Below are 18522 nucleotides of genomic sequence, written 5' to 3' on the forward strand. Positions count from 1 at the left end.
GTCCTTCTCAAGCCTACGCAGGGTAAGTATTATATGAATACCATCTAGATATTACAGTGTTAGTGTGAGAAAATTCTGAGGCAAGTCAAAGACTCAATAGCTCAGGGGGCTGTCACTGCATAGGTGTTCAAGTCTTGGGTTTGAGTTGGAATTTTTTCATACGAGCTCAATGCAGGAATTTATTCCTGTTTATTAAATTTCTGTATGAGGTTTATCTCGAACACACACACACACACACACACACACACACACACACACACACACACACACACACACACACACACACACACACACACACACACACACACACACACACACACACACACACACACACACACACACACCTACTTTGAGACCCGGGGTGGGAGTATTTACAATCCACGCTATCTTCCTGGCAAATGTCTGCCTGCCTGCATGCATGCTCCTTCATGCTGCTACCTTTGCATCCCACCAGTCAGCTCACTCCGAATCTGATTCGTGCATGCTACAGTCCCCTTAACAGGGGTGAAAGATAGGGGACCTGGGGGAGGGTTGGGAGAGAAAGATATCTGAGTGGAGAGAGAGAGAGACGTCTCAGGGTCAGAAAGAGGTATAGGGGTGGGAAAGAGTGGGTAAGGCTAGGAGGGAGAGGTGTGAGGGATTCCAGCAGATGTAATGCCCAGTTTATCATCCATGTGAGAGACGGCACACACGTTGATGAATCACCCTGCCTGTGAAACAGCAGGATGACAATTATAGCTGGTTTGGGATTCGAATGCAGGCTACACTAAGTGAGCTTGAATACCTCTCGGCTTTCCTGCCATGGTGTGGCCATTCATTATTTCTAACCTGAAAATATGTTTCACTCATTGTGATCAAATTATTTATTTTGCCTTCCTATCTCCTCCAGTATAGAACCGTGGTATCATATCACCATTGAAACTTGAAGAACACACGCCAAGTGGCTTCGCCAAGCAGTCCACGAAACAGTTGAAAAAAACTTTTAAAAGCGAAATGTTAAATTACCTCCACCACCGAAGGTGAACGAGGTCATGAGCGTCGATTGCTTTTGAAAAGTGGGGGGGGGGGGACATTGCATGTCCAGACCACCAAGCCCACTTCGTGCCGGCGTGGACACAGCAAGTCTACCTTGCAAATTCTTGATTTTATACGCTCGTTGACATGCTGCTGCCTTCTGATCACACAAATCCCTTAAATTAATCTGACCATCTATCGACCATCTTTTTATCAAATGTAAGCAGACGGAGCGAAATTAATTAAACATTAATCATACACATTTCAAAGTTTCAAGTGTCATCAAAGAAATACATATATATATATATAATTGTTTATCAAGCTTTCTTCTCACGACCCTTGAACTGATTCACTAAACATAAACGGAAAACTAGACTGGCATACAAATTGATATTACACAAGTACGGTCAACTCACCTTAAAACTTGCCAAAAATATGAACCTTCTTGTCTGCCGATCCAGTTAAAATCTTTGTAGCAATGTCTTGGGGGTCAAGTGCAGTCAGACGATCTCGGTGAATATGACAGATCATGAGATGGTTGAGGCGTTGTTGGGTCATTGTGGAACGTAACCAAGTCCTCCTATGACTGAGTGGGCTGAATGACCGTTCAGCTTCGCATGAACTTGCTGGGGAAATCAATAGAAGCCTAAGCCTTTTTTAATCGGATTTTCGAGGTAATCTCATTACTACCCTATAGATACTGTATAATCTGAGAACAGAATTCAAAAATAATTTTCCGTTCGTTTGTCCGAACCGTTGAGGTGATTTTTGCATATTTTTCAACAGCTTCCTTTTAAAATCTATAATTTAATCCTCATAAGTCCGACGACCGAATGATACCTCTTTTTGTAGGTCTATACCTCCCCTATGTCCAAGTACCGATGAAAAAATTATTCACATTAACCGCCGCAAAAGCGAGTGAATCAGCGCATTTTATTTTATGTTTCCCAAGTATTCAAAGCTAATTTAGTCGCCAAAATACCCACTCTCCTTCGATTTTCACCCAGTTTTCAACGTTGGGATTTAGGCCACTGTTATCGACTGCGAAATATGAAAACAGAATTACAAAATATCTTTCCGTTCGTTCGTGCGAGCCGGTAGAGTGAAACCGCGTCATCCTGCACAGGCTCCACCATCTCACTCAACATACCAGGCCGCGAAATCTTTTATTGGCTTAAAACTCGACGGTGCAAAGTCACAAAAATTAAACACACACATCATCGTGCAGGTAATAACATCAGGCATCCGGCGATATAAGTTAGAAAGGTGAAATAAACTATTTTGGTCGCTAAAGGGACCCCGAGCCGTTGCGGCCTAACACTAACTGAGGCGTGGCGCTCCGGGCCATGAAGACGCGATTTATTTAAACACTCATAAAATGACGCTACAAAGTCTGAAAACGTCCGAACATACCTCAAAATGTCCAGGTCACGTTCCCTGTTAGTGGGTGAACAATCCAACGCTTGGCGAATTCTGCTTTGCAATGATAGGAAGAGCCGACATCGAAGGATCAAAAAGCGACGTCGCTGTGGTGAATTGAAGGTCGTGACGTGCGATCACATGTTGCACGGCTCGAGCACGGGATAGATAAAGCTAAGGTTCCGCTCGGTTGGGGGCGATTGTCCCAGGGGCATTGTCGTTTACAGCGGCGGTTCACTTGGTGCTCGTTGAATGGTGAGAATTGAGAGTATATCGGACTCCGTGCTTATACTGATTTATTTTGCGGTGATTAGTTGCACGTGTATACCTTACTGCTTATGTACTCCTAGCTGCACCTGTATCCCCTGATGTGCCCGTAGAAGCGGCTTCAATCAAATGGAATAAAGCCTACACTCTGAAGGTTCTTCTCTTGTTTTCATTTCAATTTATTCCATTTGGTTTTCTCGGCTCTCTCATCCAACGATGGACAAGATCTACAAACCAGAGAGGTTCGACGCAGACCCAAACACGACTGACTCAGAAATGAAATGGTCGCATTGGTTCTGTTCCTTCTCACACTATCTGGCCATCATCGAAGAGGGAGCCGACAAATTGGCCGCCCTTGTGAATCATGTCTCGCCCAGCGTATACAGGCTCTTCTCGGAGTGTGACACCTACGAAGCAGCGATCGACGTGCTGCAGGCGCTCTACGTGAAGCGCAAGAACGAGGTATACATACGACATCTTCTCAACACACGCAAGCAAGCAGCCAGGGAGACAATCGATCAGTTCATGCAAGCTCTGAAACAGCTGGGAAAAGACGGCAGCTTCCAGGCCGTAAACGCCGAGGAACACCGAAATGAAGCGACCCAAGAGGCATTTATCCAAGGACTCAGGTCAGCCCACATACGGCAACGCTTACTAGAGAAAGCGCAACCCACTCTTGAAAAGGTAGTCGACCAGGCTCAAGCGATGGATACGGCTCAGCAGCAATCTGAGTCATTTGGGACACCAATGCTGCTAATGAACGCCGCTACGGTGGAAACTCAAGGAAGCCCACAGACACAGACACAGCCTGACACAGGGGATGGAGAAAAACCCGAGGAGTCGGATACCCAGACCTCGTCAAACTCCTCAGCAACTACTCCGGTTGGTAAATGCTTCTTTTGTGGGTACAAAAGACACCCCCGCCACAAATGCCTCACCAGAGATGCCACATGCATGAATTGTGACAAGAAAGCGCATTATGCCAGGGTATGTAAATCTACTCTAAGGAGAAATAAACCCACTTCTGCGGCTCTCTACTCACAAAAGAAACTAACTGCAGCCTCACCGGGGAATCTATCCAAGGCTATCATCAACGCACGAATTAACGGGCATATGGCTGAGGCTCTGATTGATACCGGTAGCTCTGAAAGTTTCGTCAACAGCTCGCTAGTGAAGGGCAGGAAATGGAAGATCCACTCGACAGACAATACGGTATGCATGGCCGCCACATCACTACAGTCCCGCGTACGAGGGTACTGCAATGTTGAATTGGACGTAAAAGGGTACACGCATCGGGATGTAAGGGTACTGGTGCTTCGTGATTTATGCGCAGACGTAATTCTGGGTCATAATGTCCTCAAGCAGCACACGAGCGTCGAAATACCCTTTGGAGGAAACAAACCTCGTCTAATTTTAAATGCTTTGACCACCGCAGAGGTAACGTCCCCCCAGCTGTTTGCCAACTTGTCGCCGGTCTGTAAACCGACAGCGATCAAATCGTGGCAATATACCACTGCTGATATGAACTTCATCACTTCAGAGACCAAGCGATTACTGGAAGAAGGAATTATAGAACCGAGTGATTCGCCATGGCGCACACAGTTGTTGGTCACCGCCAATCAGAATCATAAGAAACGAATGGTTGATGATTATTCCCAAACGGTCAATCGTTTCACCCAACTCGATGCCTACCCTTTGCCGCGCATAGATGAGATGGTCGAACGCGTGGCCAATTATAAGATATTCAGCACCATCAATTTACGAAGCGCCTATCATCAAATTCCCATCCGAGAGGAAGACAAACCTTACACCGCATTCCAGGCAGGTAGACGCCTCTACCAATTCAGGAGGATTCCGTTCGGTGTCACGAATGGAGTAGCTTGCTTCCAACGAGTTATGGACGACATCATCTCAGATGAAAACCTCAAAGACACTTTTGTTTATGTGGACAATGTCACAGTGTGCGGTAGGGATCAGGGGGAACATGATATGAATCTGGACAGATTCTTGAGCATTGCTAGAAAATATAATCTGACCCTCAACTACGAGAAATGCGTATTCTCGGCAAGGTCAATTGACCTTCTCGGCTACACGATAGCCGACTGCACGATTAAGCCTGATCCTGAACGATTGCGCCCACTTCGTGAGCTACCCCCACCTCAGGACCTGCAGACAATGCGCCGGGTGATCGGCATGTTCGCTTACTACGCAAGATGGATTTCCCAATACTCCGAGAAAATACATCCCCTAGTGCATTGCAAAAACTTCCCACCAGATGCCGCTGTTGTAAAAGCTTTCCACAGCCTCAAAGATGATATCAGTAATTCCGTGGTATTATCGATCGATAGCTCGGTGCCCTTCGTGGTGGAAACAGATGCTTCTGATCACGCGATAGCTGCTACGCTTAATCACTCTGGGCGACCCGTCGCGTTCTTCTCGAGAACTCTCTCTGGAAGCGAGCAGAGACACTCGGCAATAGAGAAGGAAGCGTACGCCATTGTCGAAGCCCTACGTAAATGGAGACACTATTTACTGGGAAACCATTTCACGCTCGTTACGGACCAACGATCCGTGGCATTCATGTTTGATGGGAAAAATAACGGGAAAATTAAGAATGAAAAAATTATGACATGGCGGATAGACCTAGCCTGCTATAGTTACGACATAGTTTACCGGCCCGGGAGGGAAAACTCTGCTGCAGACACCTTCTCTCGGGTCTACTGCTCGGCGACAATCAGTCGGGCTTTGCAAGACCTCCATGTGTCTCTGTGCCACCCGGGGGTAACCAGAATGGCACATTTCGTGCGCAGACAAAACCTTCCCTATTCTATTGAAGATATTAAACAAATGAATGCCTCATGCCCTGTTTGTGCTGAACTAAAACCCAGATTCTATGGCGCGGCTTCTGGCAGATTGATCAAGGCCACTTCTCCCTTCGAGAGACTAAATATCGACTTCAAAGGGCCCCTGCTGACCGAGACAGACAACAGATACATATTCACTGTTGTTGATGAATATTCAAGGTTCCCTTTCGCATTTCCGTGCTCGGATATGACCTCGGGCACTGTCGTGAAATGTCTGTCTGACCTCTTCGCTATGTTTGGGAAACCTTCGTACATACATTCAGACAGAGGGCTGTGTTTCATGTCGGCCGGGCTAAAACAATTCCTATTAGAGCACGGCATAGCAACTAGTCAAACGACGGGTTACAACCCACAGGGTAATGGGCAGGTGGAACGATATAATGGAGTTATTTGGAAAGCCGTAACTCTGGCGTTGAAATCGAGAGGACTGGGCCCCGAGCGGTGGGAGGTTACCCTTCTCGACGCTCTGAATTCCATACGCTCTTTGCTCTGCACTTCCACCAATGCAACTCCTCACGAACGAATGTTTACTCACCAGCGACGTTATGTTGACGGCCAATCGGTGCCCAACTGGCAAACCCATCCCGGAACAGTGTTCATGAAACGCCCGGTACGACAAAGCAAGTATGAACCCATGGTGGAGGGGGTCGAACTCATCGATACTAATCCAGAGTATGCTCATGTCAGGCTCCCAGATGGCAGGGAGACCACTGTGTCGGTTCGCCATTTGGCTCCCTCAGGTACTCCTCCCGCAGGTACACCACCATCTGGCACTCCTCCCTCTGACATCCCCTCCCCAGGTGTTCCCCCCCCAGGAACTCCACCCGAGAATGGTGGCGACGGAGCTGCCGCGTTCCACCCGAGAGCGATCGGAGAGTCATCCCCGGCACGAGTCGAGGCTCACCAAGAGGATCGGAAGCCTCCCTCAAGTGAAACCGCCATTTACTCCCGGAGAGGTCGACGGATAATACCCCTCGCCAACTCAATCTGTAAAGGGGATTATCGGCATCCTCGATGCTCATGCTCCTATATGCTCGTTACATAATATATCGATGCTCATTACCATGCTCCTACAACTCAAAATAATCCTCACTGCTTGGCATGTATGCTTCTGTAGTTTAAATAGTTCGCGTTGCTTGAAATGTATACTCCTGTAGCGCTGAAGTAATCATGGTGCGTTAGTTGGGCCTCTAGTTACATTTTAAAGACGGGGAGAATGTGGTGAATTGAAGGTCGTGACGTGCGATCACATGTTGCACGGCTCGAGCACGGGATAGATAAAGCTAAGGTTCCGCTCGGTCGGGGGCGATTGTCCCAGGGGCATTGTCGTTTACGGCGGAGGTTCACTTGGTGCTCGTTGAATGGTGAGAATTGAGAGTATATCGGACTCCGTGCTTATACTGATTTATTTTGTGGTGATTAGTTGCACGTGTATACCTTACTGCTTATGTACTCCTTGCTGCCCCTGTATCCCCTGATGTGCCCGTAGGAGCGGCTTCAATCAAATGGAATAAAGCCTACACTGTGAAGGTTCTTCTCTCGTTTTCATTTCAGTCGCTATGGACGCTTGGCCGGTGGGAGACCATGGCTTGGGAAACATGGATTCTCCATGTTGAATTGTAAACCTATCATATTTAATAAAACTGTAATAGACCAATAAAACTTTAATAGTGATTTAAAAATTTATTCTTGTATTTGAGGAGCATCTCGGCCTGGTTGTACTAGAGCAGCTCCTTTTGTGTTATGTAACTTACGTTCAATGATAAGAGTAGGGGGGAAAATCGATATGTTGTCCCCCCCCCTTGATAAAAAAGTGGGGGGGGGACATGTCCCCCCCCGTCCCCCACCAATCGACGCCCATAAACGAGGTTATGATTTCACCCCTTTCTGTCTGTCTGTCTGTTTGTGTACAGTATATCTCTAAAAGTTGTGGACGAGTTCTTACAAAACTAAGTGGATGAGTTGGTTATGTGACAAGAACAAGCCAATTAAATTATTGTTAAGGTTCGGATTCAGATCCGACCTATGAGTGGGATACAAAATGTAAACTGTTCAGCCTGGTGGAAGTACGCGCCCTCCCGAGTGCCATTCCATTTCACCAAGTTGTCACTCTATGAGTGATTTTTCATTTTCTTGTTATGAAATCTTTAGACAAACGAAATCTAAAGATTTCGTAAGTATATTGATGACTTCGGTCCTCTGTTTGTGTGTTTGTTTGTTTGTGTGTGTGTGTTTGTTTGTAGGCACGATAACTCGAGAACAGAAGAAGCTACCAATGTCAAATTACACCACGTGATTCAAGACGGTGATGGCAAGCGCTGATTAGATTTTGCTCAAAATCGGTCAAAGGTCAAGGTTACAGTGAGGTCAAACATTCGATTTTTGATGGTTTGGTACAGAATCATCGTAGAAACTTCTGGTTTGCATCGCTACCTTCTCCAGAGACAGCTTTTATTAGACAAGGTCAGAGGTCAAGTTGACGATTTCAAAAGTACCAGTCTATGACTGCTTGTTTGTTTGTGTGTGTGTGTGTGTGTGTGTGTGTGTGTGTGTGTGTGTGTTTGTGTGTTTGTTTGTAGGCACGATAACTCGAGAACAGAAGAAGCTACCAATGTCAAATTACACCACGTGATTCAGGAGGGTGATAGCTAGCACTGATTAGATTTTGGTCAAAATCGGTCAAAGGTCAAGGTCACAGTGAGGTCAAACATTCGATTTTTGATGTTTTGGTACAGAGTCATCGTAGAAACTTCTAGTTTGCGTCGCTACCTTCTCCAGAGACAGATTTTATTAGACAAGGTCAGAGGTCAAGTTAACGATTTCATAAGTACCAGTCTATGACTGCTTGTTTGTTTGTCCAGGCAATTTCTCAGCCATCCTGTGTTCTCGGAAATTGAAATTTGTGCACAATAGTGAACAAGTGCATTTTGGCAAAACGGAATTTTTTAATTTTTATTTATTAATGAATTAATTGATGAATTACTTAATTATTACCGATTTATTAATGTCAGAAAATCACTTCATGGTTAAATCTATCCAATGTCTTACAAATCCAACAAAAATCGCATGTATTATTGGTCCTCTTTATTATAAAATTGTGCAAGAATACACCGAATAATATGCATAAAAAGAAACCAAAAGTGGAAAGGCAACTTATTCATTACTTCGATATAAACCACAATTGCAGGGTGGTGCAAGGCTTTATGTAGAATGGTTTATAGGCGCTTCGCAAGTCTCTAGGCATGATGGTGATAAGGAGTGGGAAACCTTCAAACCACAATGAGTTTGCTGGTACACCGATAATCCCTTTTTTCCCCCCCTCCTCAACTCACAAGTATTCCATGACCTACTTTGCCAATGGACATGGAATTGAAATTGTCCACTTGTCCACAACCTCTTCATTTTAAAGACAGTGCATCCCAGGACACAAGGATGAAGTTGATGCTGGATTATAGCAATGATGGTTTGACGTCCCAGATGTGAATCATCGTGGTTTTGACGCAGACTTATTTGTCCATTTCACCAGCTTATGCTCACAAATCCCCAGTGACTGCTTCCTCGGCTTGTAACCCATGTCCTTCTTTGGCAGTCATTAAAAGAGCTTCGGGAAGGGAAAAAAATATTCAGCAGCCAGCTGGAGACACTCAGAATGAATAATTAGCTGCTAACGGGAATTGAGTAGTTCTGAAACAAGGGCTGAAGGAAAAGGCCGATCGTCCCAACGACGCACACCACAATGAAGATCCACAGGAAGAGGCGATCAATGACCATGGCCACATATTTCCAATCTTCAATGACCTGCAACGAGAGAAGGATCTGCGTAAGTAATTCTTGAATATGAGAATTAATGATCCCACCGGCCATCAAAAGAGGCAATATATCTGCAGTACAGTAACATAACAAATATTATACATATATAGAATCCCAGGCCCATGGTTATTTAATTTTTCCCACATCCCCCATGACATATTTACGAATCAAATGCACAAGGAAGTCCCAAATGACTTTACAGTTCAGTGGAAACAAATCAGACTCCATGACCAGGAGGGATTTATTATTTTTTTATATTACAGGAGAGATTATGGCCCAACATCTCATACAGATATGAATTTGAAATGTGCTTATGATGGCTTTCATTTGCTATTTTATACTCACAATTATCTGCTTTATGATCAAAATATAATGTCAGCAAGGACAGTCAACGAATTGATTCAGCCAAAAGACTGTGGAAGAGCTACAGCAGAAATTAAGGGAACAAACTAGAAAGGGGGAATCATCAGCGGCAGAGTAGAAGTGAGAGTTTGATAAAGCGGGAGGGGAGAAAGACACTTTGGGCTGAACAAGCTGGACACAAGCTGAATGAAACACAGCAAGGAAAGGAAAAGCAGGGATTAAACAAAAAAGGAACAAACCAATTGACAACTAATAACTGAAAGGTGAGAGAGAGAGGGGGGGGGGAATCACAATCATCTGGAAAAAGGGACTGTTTCAGCATGGGGTCATTTGGATGGGGGGGTCATGGTGAACAGCTGTCTTGAAGCCCTGGAGGAAAGAATGAGACTGAACAGATTGGGGAAGTTGGCTTCACAGGTGAGTGGAAAGAGGAACAAATGAGTGGAGGTGAGCAGTGAGCCTGGATTTTGTGTGTTAACAAGAAAAGGATTCCTGGCAGATCATGTACACCCAGCAGAAACCTAGGAGGGATAGAGCCAAGAGAAGCAGAGTGTGCAAGACCAAAAAGGATGTGGTAGAATACAGAGAGGCCACCAACTAAAAGGCCATCTGTGATGCGAAGGTAACGGGCCTAGACACCCACCTTCGTCAAGAGGGATTCCAATGATTTTGAGAACTTTGCTTTCCACAGCATCAAGAAGGGCAAGGTGAGAGAAAGGGGCACCAGCAAAAAGGGAAGAGCAGGTACTCCATCAAGCTATGAATGAAGGCCTTGTTGGTTGTCAAAAGTTCAGACTGGTCAAGGGAAGATCTTGCATGATGGAGGCTGCTGAGTCGGCGGCTGGCTTTGGAGCCCATCTTGGAAATACGGTCTGCCCAAAAAGATCATGGCTGATAGTGAGACCAAAGAGAGGAGGAGGAGATTGGGACCATACTCTGTGCAGAGTGTTGGTATTGCCTAAGCAGTCTCCTTGGCTATTGGGCACAATCCTGGACAGGTCGCCACTCCGACAGTATACCAGCATGCTGGCACTCATTTCGCTGACTCGGAAGGATGACAGGCCGAGCTAACCCCACCTGGTATTAATTTAACAGCTGAGCATGATTTGTACTCTGGACACTAGAAACCCAAGCCCGCCACCCTAACCATTAAGCCAACACCAGGCATAGTGTTTGCCAGATGGCCCTTTTGGAGGGTGAATGTGTCTGATTTTTTCAGGGTTGAAAGACATATTCCAAGCATTGCAACAGCTTATGATTCTATTAAGTTCTGCAGAGAGGGACGAGGCTGCCTGTCTGAAGGATTAGAAATGATATGGAAGAGGTTGGAATCATCAGCAAAGACACAGGCAGGATTTTCCATGGAATCAGAACGATCATTTATGAAGATTAGAACAAGACTCAGGTACTCAGGCTTTGACAGGGAGAAGAGATGAGAGGATCCTGTTAAGAGCTACACTGCATACGGGAGTGGAGGAAGTCAGTGATCCATCAGAGGAGGTGGCCTTGGATGCCATAAGCAGAGTTTGGACATCAAGGCAGGGTGCCAGACTGCATCAAATGCTCAACATCTATCCAGAGAGATGGCCCTGATCTCATGTTTGAGATTGTGCGCTTCCATCCATTGTTGGGAGAGTAGAAGAGAATGTCCAAAGTAGAATGACCGGGTCTGAAACCGAACTGATGATCTGAGATCAGTCCGTTGGAGAAAAAAGGATTTGATGTCAACTGCAATTATAGATTACATGACCTTGTTTATAAGTGGAAGAACCTCATAGCCCTGAAGTGAAGCAGATCTGTTTTTTCGCTTGATGTTTGTGAATTGCAGTGATGTTGGCTAACTTTCAGGCAGATAGCAACTGACCCAAAGAGTGGGAGAATGGAAAGCAGATGGGGAGAAAGGTGTTTGGAAGCAGGTATGTGGGAAGATTGAACATTTTAAAATTACCACACAATGCCTCCACATGAGGACAGCACAGCAATGCATATCCTCAACGTCCATGCTCCAAGCATGACTTCCATGTTTCAGCATATAATTATATAATTTATAACACAAAGTGATGGACTGGATTGTTCCTGAGATATTTAACTTCACTGGAGCCAAGAATGGAATTTTCACAAGCCTTGGTGCAAACCTTCCTTAAGATGGTAATTCTCACGTTTCCTTCGAGCCATTGCCCAACTTACATCATAAGTGGTTCATTATGAGGTCAAAACGGTAAAAATAAAAATAAAAAAAGTTGTTACTTTTTCCATTTTTCGAATGTGAAGCATCGGATATTGATCAAAATTGATAATTATTTTCCTTTTGCGGTTATTGTGGGGATTCAACGTTCAATTATGTAATGTACCTCAATTTTGGATGGACAGGTCCATGTGAGCTACAACACCACTGGGCCGAATCATACCAGAATTCATCAATTCTTTATGAATATGTATGTCTGAAACTTATAGAATCGAAAACGACGTATATGGCAGATTTCTATCAAACTTTGCATACGTTCTGGGGGTACCGAAAGTCAGGTCATGGGCACAAAATAAATCCCCCTCTCCACCACGAGGGTGGGGAAACTGTTTTCAATTTTTGCATGTACACGTAAGAGTGCAAATGGTTTAGCTGCTGACCCGTGCTGGACGAAGGAGGGTATTGACACCACATTTTGCTCCTGGAAGGAGTGGGTATTGCAAGGTATGTTAATTTGTGATACATATCTGTTAAAACAATATAAATGGCACTTTATGTCGATTTGTAAACAAACAAGTGTTTATCAAAAAACAACCAGTATAACCTGCGTACTTTGACCAAATAACTGAAAGAATCATGAAAATCTGTAACCAACACTTTGGTCTTTGTCCTCGCTGCGAGTGTGATCGGCAATAAACCGAACGCTGTCCACAGCTTCCAGTAGGTCTGCCGACCACCTTGATGTTGCCCGAAACCTGAGCTCGGAGCTTCCGCAAAAATGACCAGATAGGTCCTGCATGTTCACTCCGTACTTGTTCAAGCCAGTGTTCTCGTAACCGGTTTCTCCAACATCAGAGGATTTGCCATACAAATGCTTCTGCCTCATGCGGTCTCGAGCCGACGTCTTCTTTGGACGCTGCATAAATAGCAGTGTGGGCAGCTTCTGCAGGAAAATCGTTTTTACCCAGTTTGGCATCGCATGCGTGCTGGGTGATCGATGGTGAACGTTGAGAACGCAAACACTTGTAACAATGGAAAACGTCACTAGAACCATAGTAAACATGAGATACTTTCCAATGAGGGGCACATCAAGTGATGTGGGTGGGACTATTTTTGATATTAGCAACAAAAAAACTGTCAGAGCAAGCAAAACGGAAATGCAGAGAGTCATCTTTTCGCCGCAATCAGATGGCAGGTAAAAAACTAGAATTGCCAGTGAAGTTATTAAAATGCATGGGATTATCAGGTTAATTGTGTAAAACAGTGGCTTTCTTCTAATAATGAAATCGTATGTGATGTCAACGTAGCTTGGATCAGCAGGATCCTCATTTCTACGACCAGGGAGTGACACGATGTCCCACTCTCCACTGGGTGTGAAGTCATCTATTGTGGCATAGTCACTTTGAAGGACCAAATCGATTTCTGTGTGGTCATATGTCCAAGAGCGAAACTTCATAGTGCAGTTTTGCTGGTCAAATGGAAAGTGCTTCACTTCAATCTTGCAGGCACTTTTGTAAATCGCTGGTGGCAGCCAAAATATGCTTCCGTTCGAAGACACCAGCACGTTGGCAAGAAATGAAACTTCATATGTTCCATCAGCACTGCGGCAAAAAGACAATGTTCAGCAAAAATGTCTAATGTGAAGTCAAAATAATCAAATACACCATTCCACATATCTGCATCAATTACTGTTCAGGATCATACTTGTTGACAAATGATGACCAGGTATAAAAGGTAGTAAAACAAGGGTGAGAATTGCTTTGCAATAGATGTCCCCTTCCGGTCCAAATGAATGTTAGGGAGAAAAAAAATTGCTCACGTTTAATGCACACTCGAGCCGATACCGGAACAAAAAATGAAGAAGAAGAAACTCACTAAATCACCATGTTTGGGTCTATTCGGCAAAATAGAAGTAAGGCAATTTTCATTTACTGATATATTTTGCAAACTAAAAACCAATAAAGACAACGAGGATAACAAACCAGAAATAAAATTAGTTTGCTTTAACGCACGCTCAATCCATCACGAGAACCAAAATGAAGAAGAAAAAAACTTTCCAACCCACCGTGTTTCGGTCATTCCTAGCCCTTTGCCTATTTCATATTAAAAATAACCCGATGTACATACATGAAGCAAAAACATGCGTACGGCGTATGTGCATGTATAATACATCGTGGCTACATACCTGGGGACATTCCAATTGCACTGGGCCATGGACGAACACTCAGACCAAAGGCCTGAAGCCTACTGATCTGTGCTGATTCATGCAAAGGTGGCACATGATTTTATTGGGGTGGAGTCAAGCCAGCTGTCCGGCCAATGGGTGTAAAGAAGTGGGGTGGAGTCAGGGCAATATAATATGTGAACACTGCCCATGTAGAATATCGTCACCCTCATAACAAAAGTGCCTCATAACAGCTTCATAACAGTCACCCTCATAACAGCTTGATATTTCCTAAGTTTGAAAAGAGCATAACTCAGTGAAAAATTGACGAAACGCCCTGAAACTCGAAGTAGTTCTGTAACTTATCATAATGAAGTCATGCACCAAGTTTCAGTTGAATATGTTAAAGGGTATGGGAAAAAAGTGTGAAAAGCCACAGGTGGGACGGACAGACAGAGAGCAAACCTATAGCCCCCTCCGGTGAAACCAGTCGGGGACTAATAAAAATTAATTATGTGCCTTGAATAAAAATAATGTCCATTATCTACATCTAGTTTTGTACTTGTTGTAGAGCACGATGTCTGGAAGCCAGACAAGATGAGCAGGAATTCTCAATTTCTTTATGCCTTCATAATCATTTGGCTCCCAGGTGAGCCGGTAGTCAAGCCATTCCTGTTGGGATAGGTGAAGTCGGGAAAGCGTTATCTCAGCAGTACAGTATACACAGTTCCCAATTCATCATCCATCACTTGCTGTTAAAGTTGATGTATAAGAAGTTTGTGGCAGTCAGAGACATCCACTTACCTGCGTCAGCCAGACATTTGTTGTCATTATTTGATCCCTCTCGTTCTATTTGCAGAAAAAAGGTTGGGAAGAGTGGAAAATGTGCACACTTATAAAAACGAAGGTAAGGTGAAAGGCTTCTTGACTACAGACAAATATATTTTTTTAAATCGCTGGAGACTTTACTCAGCTGATTGCTTGCTTGAGAGATGTGGTTTGAGCTCAGAATTGAGTTTTCATTCTATCCTTGCAGATAATATCATTGTCTAAAGAATAATAGAGCCAAGCCTGACACACAACAAGTGTATGGGGCAAATATGCTCAGGATATACAACCCACACAGTCATGTGGGACTATATTCCAACCCGTAAGAAAAAGGTTGGTGTTGGGAACATCCGCATTCAAAAATGGCTTCAAAAATGAAGACTACTAGGCACTAACTCAGATCACCTGCTCAGCTTTCTCGTCTTGACTACTGGGTAGTTGATAACTTAATTCCTTGAATATTCACTCCAACCATACCTCTCATCTCAAGACACATCCAGGTGTCACTGAGAGGAAAGATTTATCAGGTGTGGATTGTGCATTAACCAATGAAATTTCCTCCCCAACATAAACAGGTGCCACAGAAATGTGCTGAATATATTTACAGTCTGATTATATTAGCGCACCGCTTCCCATATGCAGGCTTTCAGCTGGTGAAGTAATTTTGAAAGTACTTTCCCACATTATCACTGCACATCTTTCAGAGTACAAGACATACATTGACTTTGATATGACCAGTCTATAAAATCTTTACATTTCAAATCTGGTTACAGGGAATGGAGGTCTTGGGGTCAAGGAGAAAGCTGAAGGTCATGTCAGAAAAAAGATGATGCCTTAATGGCTTAATTTAATAATTACAGTTTCATTCTTAAATATTTTAACACTTTTTTGAATACAGTGTCGAGGCTCGTGGAGGAGCTAAACACAGAATGAATGGGTATGTAATATAACGAAAGAAGAGTAGAAAGAGGGGGGGGTCACACCAACAGCAGGTTATAGAGGGAGAGTTGGAGAAGGAAGGAATGTGGAGAAGAACGATGGCGAGAGGTGGACACAAGGGATGAACAAGATGGATACAGCCACAAACTTTCACTCACAGAAGTGGAAGAAAAAACTGGAAATCCAGAAAAAGATGGGAATGGGAAGGGTTAATAAGGGTAGAAAAGATCATGGTTGTGGATTGTGGGGGAGGGGGTGATCTGAGTTGGTGATGAACAGCTGCCGTGAGAAGAATGACACTGAATACAATGTGGAAGTTTGTTCCAAAGGTTGGGAAAAAAAGTGGAATGAATGAGTGGAGGTGAGCAGTGCGGCTGGCATTCAGAAGTTTCACCAGAAGGAGGATACTGGCAAATTGTTTATGCGCTGCAGAAACCTGGGGGGTGAGGGGAACAAAGCACAGAAAGGGCAGAGGGTGCAAGACCAGAAAGGAGGTGGTAGAAGACAGAGAGATGCTCTACATATCTGCAATGTAAATGGGATAGCGCCAGAGACTCAGCTTCATCGTGTGAGATTTTAATGATTTTGAAGATCTTGCTTTCCACAGCATCAAGGTGAACAATGTGGGAAACCAGGATGCCAGCCCAGAGAGGAGGGCAGTACTACCTCAAGCTGCAAAGCCTTGCAGTTAGTTAATAGTGCAGGTGTGCCAAGGAAAGACTTTGCTCAATGGAGGATTCACAGTTTAAGGAACTGGCTTTAAAGGCCAACTTGCAAATGCAGTTTGCTCAAGAGTGATCACAGCTGATAGTAAGGCACAAAATATTGAGTGACTGCCATCTTCAAGAGGATTGTTGAGGAAGTAGATGGGAGGGTTTGCCAGATAGTCTTTTGGGAGAGATAGTGATAGTGTGAACAGTTGGGAAATCCGTATATTGCTTATAAGTTAAGGTTATAACTTCAAATAAAATAGCTTTTGTAAGTATTTCCCAGTCCATACTTTATCTGTGTTTGGGAGTTTATGTGTGTGTGTGTGTGTGTGTGTGTGTGTGTGTGTGTGTGTTCGTGTGTGTGTGTTGTTACATCTGGTTTCCTTCTTGGGACTATGCTGCAGTAATTGGTCAGGATTGAATGACATATTCCCAGTGTCTGATGAGCTCGTGATTTTATCAAGGTCTGCAAATAGGGAATAGGTTGCTGTTTGTCTTTCTGAAGGTTGAGAGATGTTCCAGCAGAGGGTGTAGTCATCAACAAAAATATAAAAATGATTTTCCAGAGGGTCAGAAAGATCATTTATGAAGATCAGGAATAGAACTGGGTGCAAAACACTTTCTTGGGGACACTCCAGCCTTGATAGGGAGAGGAGATGAAAGGATTCCATTGAGAGCCACATGTTGGTTATGAGAATAATGAAAGAAAGCAATGAGTGGAGGTGGCCTTGTCTGCCATAGGCAGGAGTATGGAGAGCAAGGCAGGGTGCCAGGCTGTATAAAGTGCTCGAGGTATGTCTCGAGAGGCGGCCCTGATCTGATAAAATAGCTGACATTGTCATGTCTGACATCAATGTCATGTCTGACATTGAGGACCTCCAACCATTGTTGGGAGAGCAGAAGCAGCATGTTCAGGGTAGAGTGATTGGGTCTGAATCTGAACTTATGGTCTGAGAGCAGGCCGTTGGAAAAAAAAAAAACAGAAAGAGTTGATGTTCACTCCGATGATGGATCCCATGCCCTTCCTGATGATTGCAAGTAAGCTCACAGTTCTGTCATTAAGGGTATCAGGTTGTTGAACCAAGTTAATGTAATACAGTGATGTTGGCTGACTTCCAAGCAAATGGAAGATGACCTCAGGCAAATGAGAGGGTGAGGAGAGCAGAAAGAGGATGTACAAGAGCAGCAGAGAAGGTTTCTAGGACAAGTGAGCATTTTTTGGCAGTATGCCAAAGATAAATTGTAAATTTAAAACATTTTAAGAGTATACTGATATATCCTCCAAATCAAAAGTAAAGTATGGGTCATGCAGCAGCCAATCTATTACAAGATGTGTCTATTCTATGGAGTTTAGACAAATCCAACATGTGAATGCAGGATCTTACCACATTAATAATCTGTGAAAGGGATACTTTAAAAGTAATTGTGACGAGCTGGTAAATTTCGGTAACTGGTCTGATGAGCTTGTTGTACCGCTCTGGGTTCAGCAGGTGTTCCATTAACGTCTCCTCAGCCTCTGCACCCCAACAGCCTACAAATATGACAAAAGCTCAGCTTGGGGGAGCGTGCTCCATGATAGCATGGGAATGTGAAGGAAGTGAAGAATGAAAGGATTAGTATGTGGGAGGTGAGCGGAGAAGAAAGACATTTGTCATCTACATGAATTATATCACTCACACAAATCATAACAGCTCACATTTCTCACAGATCTAGCGTGAATCATACCAAACACTGTCAACAAAGTATGTCATTGAATAGCAATACCACTGCTTTGATCAGTATTCCAGAGTTGTTTATTTGAGCAATGATGATCTTGAGAACAAACAATATGTCCAACTTGATTGGAACTATGATCTGAGCGTTTGTCCCATAATGTTGTGATCACAGGTTCATATTCCCCATATGAAGTTGATTTATCCCTCATCTCCAAAGGGGCCATCGATTAAAGTATGAACAGGG

The 18522-nt window shown here is 44.0% G+C and overlaps 1 protein-coding gene across 2 annotated transcripts in view; it reads right to left on the reverse strand.

The window, feature by feature from the left end:
- Nucleotides 1-8638: 8638 nt before the first annotated feature.
- Nucleotides 8639-18522, reverse strand: part of LOC147015472 (neuronal acetylcholine receptor subunit beta-4-like) — a 37172-nt gene continuing 27288 nt past the window's right edge. The window contains exons 2-6 of one of the 2 annotated variants that reach the window (XM_085850267.1): nt 17949-18094; nt 14891-14935; nt 14649-14758; nt 12578-13523; nt 8639-9362 (exon numbers count right to left, since the gene is read on the reverse strand). In XM_085850267.1, coding sequence (XP_085706393.1) covers nt 9222-9362; nt 12578-13523; nt 14649-14758; nt 14891-14935; nt 17949-18094 — 1388 coding nt within the window. In that variant the 3' untranslated portion in view covers nt 8639-9221. The remainder of the gene's footprint in view (nt 9363-12577; nt 13524-14648; nt 14759-14890; nt 14936-17948; nt 18095-18522) is intronic. The other variant, XM_085850268.1, reaches the window with a different exon arrangement.

The sequence above is a fragment of the Eptatretus burgeri genome, chromosome 12 (assembly GCF_056783735.1).
Source record: "Eptatretus burgeri isolate ZD-2024b chromosome 12, Ebu_testis_v1, whole genome shotgun sequence".
NCBI classification, from domain to species: domain Eukaryota; kingdom Metazoa; phylum Chordata; class Myxini; order Myxiniformes; family Myxinidae; genus Eptatretus; species Eptatretus burgeri.